Below are 12778 nucleotides of genomic sequence, written 5' to 3'. Positions count from 1 at the left end.
AAATATTTCTATCATGCCAGTTTGGGCAAACAAAATATATGTAGGTTAGATATTTATGCAACTATATGCAAAATATTTTGTGCGTGTCTCCCACCCCAGGACTCCAATTTGTGCCAGATTCCCTGACACTCCAGTGGGGACACACAGCCTGTCACCTCAGCTACAGAAGAGGCAGCACATGAGGATGGATTCTTTGTCAGCACGAGCCCTAGCCTCTCTGTGATACTTGGGTCACATTGTTATCCACATCAAAGCTGCCATAACTAAGCCTCAAAGACCTGACTGGGTAGAGAAAGCACTTATGGCAGAAACAGGAGGATTTCTAAGTCTGTTGGTGCACCCAGCACTGGGTAAGGGGTGAGTTAGGAGGGACATACAGTGGAATAAAATAAGGATACAACGCTGAAGACCTAGCATGGTTCAGGAAGTGAACAGGTCACTCCCACTGGGTTCCCATCCACTCTTCTTAGTGCCTCTCTTCCCCCACCTCAGCCTTCCTCCTTTTCTCCAAAATTCCCATAGACAACCTTTCCATTTTTTCTAGGGGGTAGGATTCTGATTTAATTACTCTTTGGTCACTTTGTACCTGCTAAGATCCTAACTCTTCATAGACTGTTTATGGTTTCTCTATTCCTGGTGATATACAAGCTGGCCAAGAATATCTCACTGGAAGTCCTAATCCTCAGTAAGTTCTGCAAGTATTTTTAAGCAATTATGGAATATGGTTCAGTGATACTTGACAAGACTGAAATTATTTCCAAAAAAAAAAAAAGAAAAATTAAAACACCATAAATACCCTTAAATCTGTATTTTCTTTCCTTTTCTTTAATCTTAGTACTGGACAGTGAAACCAGGGCATCACATATGTATTAAGTTTTTTGCTTTTATTTGCTTTGGGGGCGACACTCAGCAGTGGTCAGGGTTTACTCTTGACTCTGTGCTCAGGGATCACTCACTCTCACCTCAGGGGGCCCTATGTGGTGTTGGAGATTAAACCAGGTTTGGCAATATGCAAGGCAAATGCTTAAACTCTTGTTCTCTCTCTCTTTGGACTCCAGCATCCAAATTTTTAAGTGTTAACTACCATTAAAATGTTTTAAAAACCATTTTACAGTAGCAAGCAAAATCTACAGTTCTCTCCTAAAGCTTTAGGATCTTACCTAGTTCTGCTGAAAACTGAGGTTTTGTTTTTAAGATTAGGGGACATTTTGCTTTAGCAAGTTGACATAGGCAAATGCCACCAATGGCTTACAACTGAATGTGGCTTGCTTTACACAAATTGCAATGCTCGAATCAACATGTTAAGTAAACTAGCCAGCTCTACTAGAGGCAGTGGCCATCAGAAATTACCAGAAGGGGTGACGGTCTTTCTTATTCTCTCCTGCTCTTCCTCCAAAGCCCCAAAGCTCAGACTCTGAACACATAAGACACATGTGATAGACAATCTGAGTAGCTCCTCCTGGACCTTCCCTGGGGCATGGTGGTAGCTCATTTTCTTTGTCCAGTGCAAGGGCCTGGCACAGCCCACAGCAAAGGCTCTGTGTGTGCATACAAAGTTTATGTTCCCAGGAATATACCGTTCTAGGTCCTCTTTCAATAAGAATAATTGTGAGGTACAAAATTCCACAGTAGATTTATATTAAATACTGGCTATCATGAAAAACTTTAGATCATTAGCTATAGCATCCAAGAATAATAAGTCAGATAAATATTATTCCTCCCTGTTGTGCTCTGCAGCCCTCTTCCCACAGCCAGCTCACATTTTTGGAGAGCAGTTGACTATACCGTAACTCAAAACCTATCTTTACCTCTCAGTAGATACATCCTCAACTAAAAGCAACAGATTCCTGGGACTTAAAAAGGAAATTTTTTTAAAGAGCTGACAGAAGGCTGAATGTGAAAATAAAGATAAATTTAAGGCACTGTAGAAGCAGATGTGGAAAGGACTGGGGCCTCCAAATGAACGAGAGTCTCATTTCCTTTGGATGCGTGGGGCTTGCATCTTGCCAGAGAAAGGGGGGGCAGGGGGGCCTAAAGGTCACCTGGTGAAGGGCATGTTCTCCTATAGCTCTGGTCTATAGCTTAGTTTGTCATGTGACTTTTTTTTTTGCTCTTTGGGTCACACCTGGCAATGCACAGGGGTTACTCCTGGCTCATGCACTCAGGAATTACTCCTGGTGGTGGTTGAGGACCATATGGGATGCTGGGGATCAAGCCCGGGTCTGTGAGTGCAAGGCAAACACCCTACTGCTGTACTATCGCTCCAGCTCCTGTCATGTGACTATTTAAGTGCCATTATGACCCAATCTTGAGCCTCCATCTAAAGGTGAGTTTCCTTTCTCCAAAATCTTACTAAGTTCACAGTCCTGGGAACCTGCTGTGTCTGTCAGCTGTGAGCCACTGTAAACTCACCTAAATGGCCCAGAGAACAGAGTCCTGTAGGGCCAGGGACATCCCAAAAACCACTTATTCCAACTTTCCAGAAGCTACCATCAAGGTGATGCTTTACCTCTCACCTCATAATAACCCCTGGGCTTTTGACTGGCTCTGCTGGCTTAGCGAACTCTCTCCCAAACTGAAAAACTCAGGTTTGTCTCTCTTGATCTGCATCTGACCTCTCCCTACCTCCCCCAAGGTAAGATGGCTAAAACAAGGTTGGACAAAGAGGCAATTCAGAGGTTGTCCTTGATTGCACATGCCTTCCGGCCGCTGGCAGAGGAACCCAACCTTAAAAAACCACCAGGAGAAGTGCTGCAAGGTCAGGGAGGGGTGACTCCCACATGGGCTAGGAAAAAAAAGATGATAGCATCCTTGTATAAAAATACAAAAATCATGCCCTAAGAATTCGTCCATTTATTTCTTATTCTGTAAAAAGTTAATATGCTCTGCAAACATAAAGTAGAAGTATAAAATGAAAGTATTTCTAGCATACTTTTGTGGTACAGGGTTAGGTAAGATACATCAAAATTTGCTTATGTTTGCCCACAGCTGGTTACCAAGTGTTCTGAGCTCCAGCTTCAGTGAAGCATGCCAAGGTACCTCCGTTCCTTAGAAAGTGGGATCTGTTGGGCAGGAACCTGGATGGAAATGAGCTACTGCTTGATTTCCATGGTGAGCCATCAGGCCGCACTGGTCAGCGCCAATTACTAGAAAAGTAAACCCAGAAGCCAAGGCCCTGCTGGGCTGCATGGTAATGTGGGGCCATGTCACTGTGTTAGAACTGTCTGGACTGAGGGATCTTGCCTCAGTCAGGAGTTCTGGCTCTTTGGCGCCTTTCTGGTGCAGCAGATCGGAACACTTCAAGTTAATAAATCACTGCAAACTTAATGATAATCACTCACTAAGGCAGAGCTGATCTGAAGTCCCCTAGGTTAATATTTCACTGCCAGGAAGCCCAACGCACACAATTCACCATCCGGGGCCATGTGCTGCTATGGAGCTAACTCTACCACCTGTGAAAGTGATTTCTTCAGCCTCATGCTGGCCCTCACTTCAGACCCACCCAGGCCATCTGTCGCTGCTCCCTAGACAGGGCTTCCTCTGCCTGCTGGCTCTCTCCTTCTGAACCCCCTCCACATGGCAGGTGGGCCCTGAAACCCCCAACCCAAAACCACACCCTTGTTCTCTGGCTGCCTCCCTTTAAGGTCCAGGAAGTCAAATCCTTTGCCAGCCTTCCTGGAAGCCACAGGTGATAATGTGGCCCAGTTCTAATCTCCAAGACGAATGCAAGGGCTTCTGACCTTCAATTTTTGTCCGTCTGATTAGAGGGAACTGAATATAGCAGGGGCTTCCTCTTCTCAGCCTTGAATATAGGTGAATGCAGAGGCTTACAGCAATGCTAGTGAAATCAAATACATCTAGACAGGTGTCAAAATATTAGAGATAAACATGTTGATGTTTCTGATATGTAAAGTGTATGTGTGTTGGGTGGCCACAGGGGAAGATGTTTGTGTGTGTGCGTGTGTATATAATTTTGGTTTGGGGGCCACACCCAGCAATGCTCAGGGCTTACTTCTGGCTCTGCACCCAGTAATTACTCCTTGTGGACCATATGGGATGCCGGTATCAAGTCTGAATCTTGACTGCATGCAAGGCAAGCACCCTACCTGCTGTACTCTCTCTTTCCAGCCTGTATTTTAAAATTAAAATGATATACACTTGTTAAGCCTAACAAAAAAAATTACCTCCAGTATCAACCCACTATTCAGAATTAGGCAGTTTTTCAGGAATATTTCCTTCTGTATAATTCACCTTATGAACTCTGTTCTAATTGACTTGGAAAATGAAGAAGATAAGTTCAACCTTATCTCCATGCCTTCCCTGGTTCTAGTGTGGTAGCAGTCTGAATGGAGAACATGAGGATGAGAATCAAAGCTTGCACCCATGTCTATAGATACAGTCTCACTGCAGGCAGCAGAGCATGTCAGAGTTTAGGTCCATTTCTCTGCATAAAATCTCACGAAAGTTCCCATTACCTTTTTGACTATACTTTGGATAGAAATTATCCAACTGATCAATCATACACTCCCACTGATAATTTGCAATAAGGATCTCTCAGGAAAAGGTCGGAGTGGACCAAGTGGTCGACTCAACAGTATCAAACCAGGGAGAGGAAAATGAAAGACCAAGGAACTCTCACCCATGTCAAGCATTTATCCAAAGAAGCACAAAAACAATTAACACTGACTTGAAAACAGATCTCATTAAATGTGTTTCTTAAAGTCCCACGTTTTCCCTTTTACCTCTTTGTATAGCAATCCCCTGCACATACAGCCAAGCAAGAGGACCCAGAGTTCAGTGCAGAAGGTAGTCCATGAAAACTTTCCCACACACAGGGCACTTATTTTGCCTGTACCATTCAGCTTTCACAGTAGACAACTGGTGTTAAGTCACATATTTCATGTATTTATTCCTATATCCTAGGGAAAAGAGCTGTGCTTTTCCTTAAAGGAACACAGCATCTGATAGGCATGCAGAATGGCAACAGAACTCTGGATCAACCCAGTGAGCCCCAGGGCCAAGGGCATGGCCACTAGAGAAAAATCACTTAATGCAACACCTCTTTGAATCTCATAATTTTCAACTGTAAAGGGGGATAATAGTGAACTATATCAAATTTCTCCTTCTGTAGGTCGAAATCTTGGGTTGCAGCCATTCCATATGGTACTGCCTAATGATTCTGGCTCTGCCATTTACAGCTTTTTACAGGAGCAAATAAAATTTCTCCTGTAAAGGTGCAGGAAAATACTGTGACAATGAAAAGAGCATTAACTTTATGAACTGCAACAAGTCAGTGCTCCAAACTCCACACACGCATTGCCTCATAAACAATGCTTCATAAACGATCAAATCAAGGAGGTAGCTCTCTGTCTTTGAAATGCAAATTCCTGGACCTATCCCAGACCTACCAAGTCAGAAACTGGGGAAGAATATGCACTTTTGACAAGCATCCCCAGGTGACAATACAAGCTGGAGAACATAGTTTTCCAGGAGATAAACCAGCCCCTTGCTTAGGGTCCCCTTCTACTGAGATGCAGGCTTTACCCAAGATAAATGAGCCCCTTTTCCCTTCATTCAATAAAAGAGATTAAAAAGCAATTGCTGTGCTCCTGAGCTAACAAAATGTTATATGTCAATTATACACCAAGAGATAAAATCCCGGGGGGATGGAGCAATAATAAAGTGACTAGGGTGAATGTCTTGCACACAGCCAACCTAAGTTCAATTTCTACCATCTCATATATTTCCCTGAGTCCTGCCAGGGGTGGTCCCTGACACAGAGCCAAGAGTAAGGCCTGTGAACCACTGGGTGAGCCCATCCCCCCAAAACAGAAATAAAATCTCAGTGTGTTCATTTCCCTTAATACCTGGGGGAAATGTCAAGTAAATATAAAATTAGCTCAGTTGCAACATCATTAGGAAAAAATCGATAAAACTCGGTGGAGGTATTTTTGTTTGCAGGAGTATCTCTTTACTACCTCCCCCTAGAATATGAGTCCTTTCTAAGGATTCGAGTTCCTGGGCATGACCTCCCTTGTTGGAGCTGGAAGCACAGGCTCAAGGTAACTCACCTCTCAGAATGTAGTTCTGGTAGTTCTGATCTGCCTCTGCTCCCACCTTGATCAAACATGTCAGACCTTCAGCCACAACAAATTCATGCACCAAATCCTTGTCATCCTGGGAGGAAAGGGGAGAACCACACAAGATTTCAGATAAGGTCACCCTTTACCCACCCAGTTAGGCTATGCTGTTCAAGCTATGCAGAAATCTTTGAAACTGGTCAGACCTCTTAAGATTGTTCTGCTCTATTCAAATGAAGCATCTTAACTGTTGCCAGAGGAATTTTGCCACCAGTTTTCACAATGTCCTTTGCCAAAGACTGATTCTTGCCTTCTGGGCAATCTAATAAAGATAAAGCAAACAGGTCCCCAGACTGTCAGGGATATTTATAGTGCTCTGTTTTCATTCTTCAAAGATCACCAGGCTCTCCCTCAAGTCCCCATGAACTGACCACATAGAGCTTATTTGAGTTTTAACAGAAGGAAACATTCAATTACAGCTCCTCGTGTGGAGTCATGTATACGGGGATCGTGAAAAATTTGGCAAGAGTAAAAGGTTTCTGAATGTGCAATGACAAAAAATTACTTCAAAATGACCAAAAATCAGTTCAAAATCAACTGCATCATGAATCCAAAGGTTATGGCCTATGATGCATTTCTCGGTCAGCAGTAGATGGTAAGTGGAAAGAGCATTACGAGCCCAAACTTCAGAACAGGCCATAGTGTAGAGGCCAAAGCCACCAGTGTATGCCAAAAGAAAAGGAGTACAAAGACCTTGCCTGAGAAAGTGAAATGCACTTTCCCTGTCTCCAGAGTTACACCATGAGCAGGACAAGCAAGGAGGTAGAGACACAGCCATACCGCACCATCCTTCCTAACAACCTCTCGTGGTCTGCAAACCAGTCTCAGAAGGCAGGACCTGGAGGGCACCATTGAGTCTGTAGTTACCAAAGAGGAGACTGTAGACCCACAGGCCCTAGAACCAGCACCAGGGAGCTGGATGATAAAGCAGATTGCCACCATGGCTTCCTGGGTGGGCAACTCCTGTAGGGGCCAGGATTTGTGGTGTCATCTGGAGGCACTCAGGGTGCTCATCCCTAACTTCCTCACAACTCAATATCCTCGAGCATATTGTGGGGAGCTTAAAAAGAATCAACAGCTGGAAAAAAAAAAAAAGAATCAACAGCTGGACACTACCTGTTGGAACTGAGTCAAATTTCCTGGGATACATATGTATATGTATATGTGTGTCTATACATATACATACATGTATATACATATACACATATACATACATACATATATATCATATATGTACACATATACATATATAATATGTCTGACCCTGAAAGAGCCCCCCATACTCCATTGGGCTACACTAGTACATGACAGAGACAAATGGAGACATTACTGGTGCCCGCTTGAGCAAATCAATGAACAATAGGATGACAGAGATACAGTGATATGTATACACACACACACACATATAAAAGCAGAACCTGTTTCCCATTTTATTTCCAAGGAATTTTTAAAGAGCAGACAATATAAATACTTTCATTTAATTCCACGTTCCACTTTCTACCTAAGAGAGACTCAAGAGTGGCAAAACTTTGATCAAGATGCTCCTAATCTATCCAGGAAGCACCCTACCTCCACCCTAGGCTCATTTTCCTGGGGTTCCCAGCTCTCTGGAGCTCTCTGAGTAGGATTTTCCACTATCCTTCCCTAAGATTTCTTCCATTGAACAGTGCCTCATCTCCAATTCAACTAGGATAAGGCTGGAACATTCATCTTCTATTATAACAACAGGGCAAAAAGAAGAAACCTCAGTGATGTAAATAGTAGAATGCTTAATGGAATAATGAAAGGTTATTATTATAGGAACGGTCAGCAGCCATGGTTTATCTCCAAAAGAGAAGAAAAAATAATTTAGAGGAATTGGCATCATTCTTCCGTCCGTATGTGAAATCAGTCTTTCAGTTTGATTTTATGGCATTTTCCAATTATGTGGATGGAGGACTTGAGCTCAATGTGGGCAGGCCAGGCAAAGGCTCCCTCTGAACCAAGAAAGCACTCTTAATGTTCAGGGGGCACAGGGAGGAGGGGAGAGAGTGGGAGCAATGCCTGTGCCCCAAAAGTAATGAAAGACAGCTGTGTGAACTCAGACTTAAAGATAATCATGGCTTTGGAAGCAAGCGAATACGGGACAATATCATGAGTTTTTGGAAAATTACTTTACACTCCTATGTATAAAGGAAATAAAAAATAATTCTCCATCCATATCCTTTTCCATGAGCATATGTGAAAAGTGAACATTTAGATGATCTCATGTCTAGTCAGAGAGTTTTTCCAAGCATGTAACAAATGTTTATTACTTTAAAACTAGGTTCACACATGACTTCATGGTGAAAAAGTGAGAACAAGCTCTCAAGAAACCACTCAAGCTAATCACTAATATTAATATAGCAGAGAGTGGACTGTCTGGCAAAGGTGCTCAGGAAAAACACTAAACCGGGGAGACGGGGCTTATAAAAATAATTCAAAGACCTAACTAAAATGTATGCATATATGTAGATAAGGCATTTAAGTAATAAAAAATTGTGGATAATGTGAAGATCTTCCAAACTGGCAATGTACTAGATTTCAAACATGTATTTTAAAATTACATAAGCATTACCAAATAGTTTTGGAAATACTGGATTCTGATTTTAAAAAAATGAAATTTACATGTTAACTCTAACTGAAGAATGAATATCACTACACTTCAGAACCTTCTGTAATAGTCATGCTAATCTATGGTCATTTTACTTTTAATGCTGATCAGTATATTCAGCTCAATTTAAACGGCTGATGGTGCGGCTTTCTACACACTTCAAGTCTGGTTTCAAAAAGAACTTCCACCTCTAAAAACAGATGGTGGGAATACAGACCTCTGGGTATAGGAGTCAAACTAAGCCCAGACAACATTTAATCTGTGTAACCCATTCAATAGCCAATGTGTCCCTGTTCTGTGATCTAGAGCTCTTTCGTGCATCTGTGTGTGGTCTTCCAAACAGATTAAGAATTTGTGATAGCAATCACACTCTTGTCTACACAGTGCTGACAAAGGCTGCTCAAAAACAGTTGATGAATAAATCACAGAACAGACATGCTGAGAACTCAGAGTCAACAGGACAGAACAAGTTTCATGAGGGGCTATGTAACAAGACCCCCCAATGTGTTTTTTTAATTTCTTAACTTTTTCATTTTGTTTTTTAACCAAAATAAAACAGACTACTATACCCAGATGCTGATGAATTCACATAATCCTATTTCATTTATGAGTCCATCCTATCTACTGCCATATTATTTTGAAGTAGTTCCCACATATCACTTAAACAATAGCTATATTAATATACAGCTATAAAGTAGAAGAGCTCTGCTTAAAATTACCTACTCTTAATTTAAAAATTAGTACTTTCTTGGAGGCTGGAGCAATAGTATAGCAGGTAGGACTTGCAGGCAGGCTATCTGGGTTCAAGTTCCAGCATCCCATATGGTCCCCCAAGTACCATCAGGAATAATTCCTGAGTAAAAAGCCAAGAGTAATCCCTGAGCATCATTGGGTGTGACCCCCCAAAAAACTAATAAAAATTAAAAATTAGTAATTTCTAATATTATCAAATGCTTATTCAATATCCAAATTTCAAATTATCTGAAAAATATTGTTTTATACAATTTGTATTTAGAATCAAATAAGATTCATATGTGTCAATCAGTCAACATAATTTTAAAATGTCTTTTAGCTCATCTCTTGAAATTCTTGAAATTTTTTCTTCAGGGTGGCAAAATTACAAAAATTCCATTACTTCCTCTTAGTCATAAACTAGAATTTTGTTTACAAACAAAAATTCTTTTTTTTAAGGTTTTTTATTTTTTAATGAATCATCATGGGATACAGTTACAGACTTACAAACTTTCATGCTTACATTTCACTCATACAATGATTGAGTACCCATCCCCCCACCAGTGCCCATTCTCCACCACCAATGTTCCCAGTATCCCTCCCACCTCCCCCCACCCCACCCCTGCCTCTGTATCTGGCGGATTCTCTTTTTATTCTCTCTCTTTTAGGGTGTTGTGGTCTGCAGTGCAGATGTTAAGTGAACATCATGTTCAGTCTATAGTCTACTTTCAGTACACATCTCTCATCCCAAGCAGGTCCTCCAAGCATCCTTTACTTGGTGGTCCCTTCTCTATTTGAACTGCCTTTCCCCCCAGCACGGTTTCCAAGCCATGGAGCAATCCTCCTGTTCCTTGTCTCTACTATCTTTGGGTGTTAGCTTCCCATTTTGTTACTTTATATTCTACAAATGAGTGCAATCTTCCTATGTTTGTCCCTATCTTCCTAACTCATTTCACTTAGCATTATACTCTCCAGATTAATCCACTTCTGTGAAAATTTCATGACTTGATCTTTTCTAACAGCTGCACAGTATTCCATTGTGTAGGTGTACCAAAGTTTCTTTAGCCAGTCATCTGTTCCTGGGCATTCGGGTTTTTTCTAGATCCTGGCTATTGTAAACAGTGCTGCAATGAACATACAAGTGCAGGTGTCATTTCTACTATACTTTTTTGCATCTCTGAGGTATATTCCCAGAAGTGGTATTGCTGGGTCAAATGGGAGCTTGATTTCTAATTTTTTGAGAAACATCCATACTGTTTTCCAAAAGGGCTGAACCAGTTGGTATTCCCACCAGCAGTGAAGGAGAGTCCTTTCTACCCACATCCATGCCAGCACTGGTCGCTTTTGTTCTTTTGGATGTGTGCTAGTCTCTGGTGTGAGATGACACCTCATTGTTGTTTTGATCTACATCTCCCTGATGATTAGTGATGTAGAGCATTTTCTCATGTGTCTTTTAGCCATTCGTATTTCTTCTCTGAGAAAGTTTCTGTTCACTTCAACGCCCCATTTTCTTATGGGGTTGTATGCTTTTTCCTTGTGGAGTTCAACCAGTGCCTTGTATATCCTTGATATCAACTCTTTATCAGATGGATATTAGGTGAATATCCTTTCCCATTCTGTAGATTGTCTTTGTATTCTGGTCATTGTTTATTTTGAGGTACAGAAGCTTCTTAATTTAAGATAGTCCCATTTGTTTACCTCTGTTTCCACTTGCCTGGTCAATGGCAAGTCATCTTTGAAGATATGTTTAGCTTCAATGTTGTGAAGGGTTTTTCCGACCTTGTCTTCAGTGTACATTATGGATTCCAGCCTGATATTGAGGTCTTTAATCCATTTTGATCTGACTTTTGTGCATGGTGTTAGGTAGAGGTCTGAGCCCATTTTTTTGCATGTAGCCATCCAGTTTTGCCAGCACCATTTGTTAAAGAGGCTTTCCTTGTTCCACTTCACATTTCTTGCTCCCTTAACAAAGACTGGATGATCATATATTTGAGGTTGTGTGTAAGGATATTCCACCCTGTTCCATTGGTCTATTGCTCTGCCTTTGTTCCAGTACCATGCTGGTTTAATTATTACCGCTTTGTAGTAGAGTTTCAGGTTGGGGATGATGGTGCCTCCTATCTTCTTTATCCGCAGAATAGCTTTAGCTATTCATGGGGGTTTGTTGTTCCATATGAATTTCAGGAGTGCTTGATCCACTTTGAAGAATTTCATAGGTATCCTTGTAGGGATTGCATTAAATCTGTATAATGCTTTGGGGAGTATTGCCATTCTGACAATGTTAGTTCTCCCAATCCATGAGCAGGGGATATCTTTCCATTTCCTCGTGTTCTCTTTTATTTCGTGAAGTAGCATTTTGTAGTTTTCTTTGTAGACGTCCTTTACCTCCTTAGTTAAGCTGATTCCAAGGTACTTGATTTTCTGAGGCATGACTGTGAATGGGATTGCTTTTTCCATGTGGCTTTCTTCTCTCTCATTATTTGTGTACAGAAAAGCCATGGACTTTTGGGCACTGATTTTATAGCCTGCAACTTTACTATAGAGGTATACTGTTTCTAGAAGTTTCTTGGTAGAGGCTTTGGGGTTCTCTAAATATAGTATATCATCTGCGAATAGTGAAAGCTTGATTTCTTTATTTCTTGTCTGAATGCCCTTAATATCTTTTTCTTGCTTGACCACTATTGCAAGTACTTCCAGTACCATATTGAACAGAAGTGATGATAGTAGGCATCCTTGCCTGGTCCCTGATCGTAGAGGGAAGGCTCTTAGTTTTGCCCCATTGAGGATAATGCTTGCCGTAGGCTTGTGGTAGATGGCTTTGACTATATTGATGAATATACCTTCTATACCCATTTTGGTGAGAGTTTTCATCATAAATAAGTGCTGGATCTTGTCAAATGCTTTTTCTGCATCTATTGACATAATCAAATGGTTTTTATTTTTCTTTTGTTGATATGATGGATTATGTTGATTGACTTCCGAATGTTGAACCATCCTTGCATCCCCATGATGAATCCCACTTTGTCGTGGTGTATAATCTTTTTGATGAGTTTTTGGATTCTATTTGCTAATATTTTATTGAGGATTTTCGCATCCGTTTCATCAGAGATATCGGCCTGTAATTTTCTTTTTTTGCTGGTGTCTCTATTTGCTCTTGATATTAAGGTGATATGTGCCTCATAGAAACTGTTTGGGAGTGTTTCTGTTTCCTCAATTTCCTGGAAAAGCATGAAAAGAACTAGAATAAGTCCTCTTTAAATGTTTGGAAGAATTT

At 41.2% G+C, this 12778-nt stretch overlaps 1 protein-coding gene across 12 annotated transcripts in view; it reads right to left on the bottom strand.

Moving 5' to 3' along the window:
• FHOD3 (formin homology 2 domain containing 3) overlaps positions 1-12778 on the bottom strand; it is a 450025-nt gene that overhangs the window by 235922 nt on the left and 201325 nt on the right. For all 12 annotated transcript variants that reach the window (XM_055127826.1, XM_055127828.1, XM_055127830.1 and 9 more), the window contains exon 5: positions 6072-6177. In XM_055127826.1, the coding sequence (XP_054983801.1) occupies positions 6072-6177 (106 nt within the window). The remainder of the gene's footprint in view (positions 1-6071; positions 6178-12778) is intronic.

The sequence above is a fragment of the Sorex araneus genome, chromosome 2, assembly GCF_027595985.1.
Source record: "Sorex araneus isolate mSorAra2 chromosome 2, mSorAra2.pri, whole genome shotgun sequence".
Lineage (NCBI taxonomy): Eukaryota > Metazoa > Chordata > Mammalia > Eulipotyphla > Soricidae > Sorex > Sorex araneus.
Note: the sequence above shows the minus strand (reverse complement) of the source record. Positions and strands in the feature narration are given on the sequence as shown.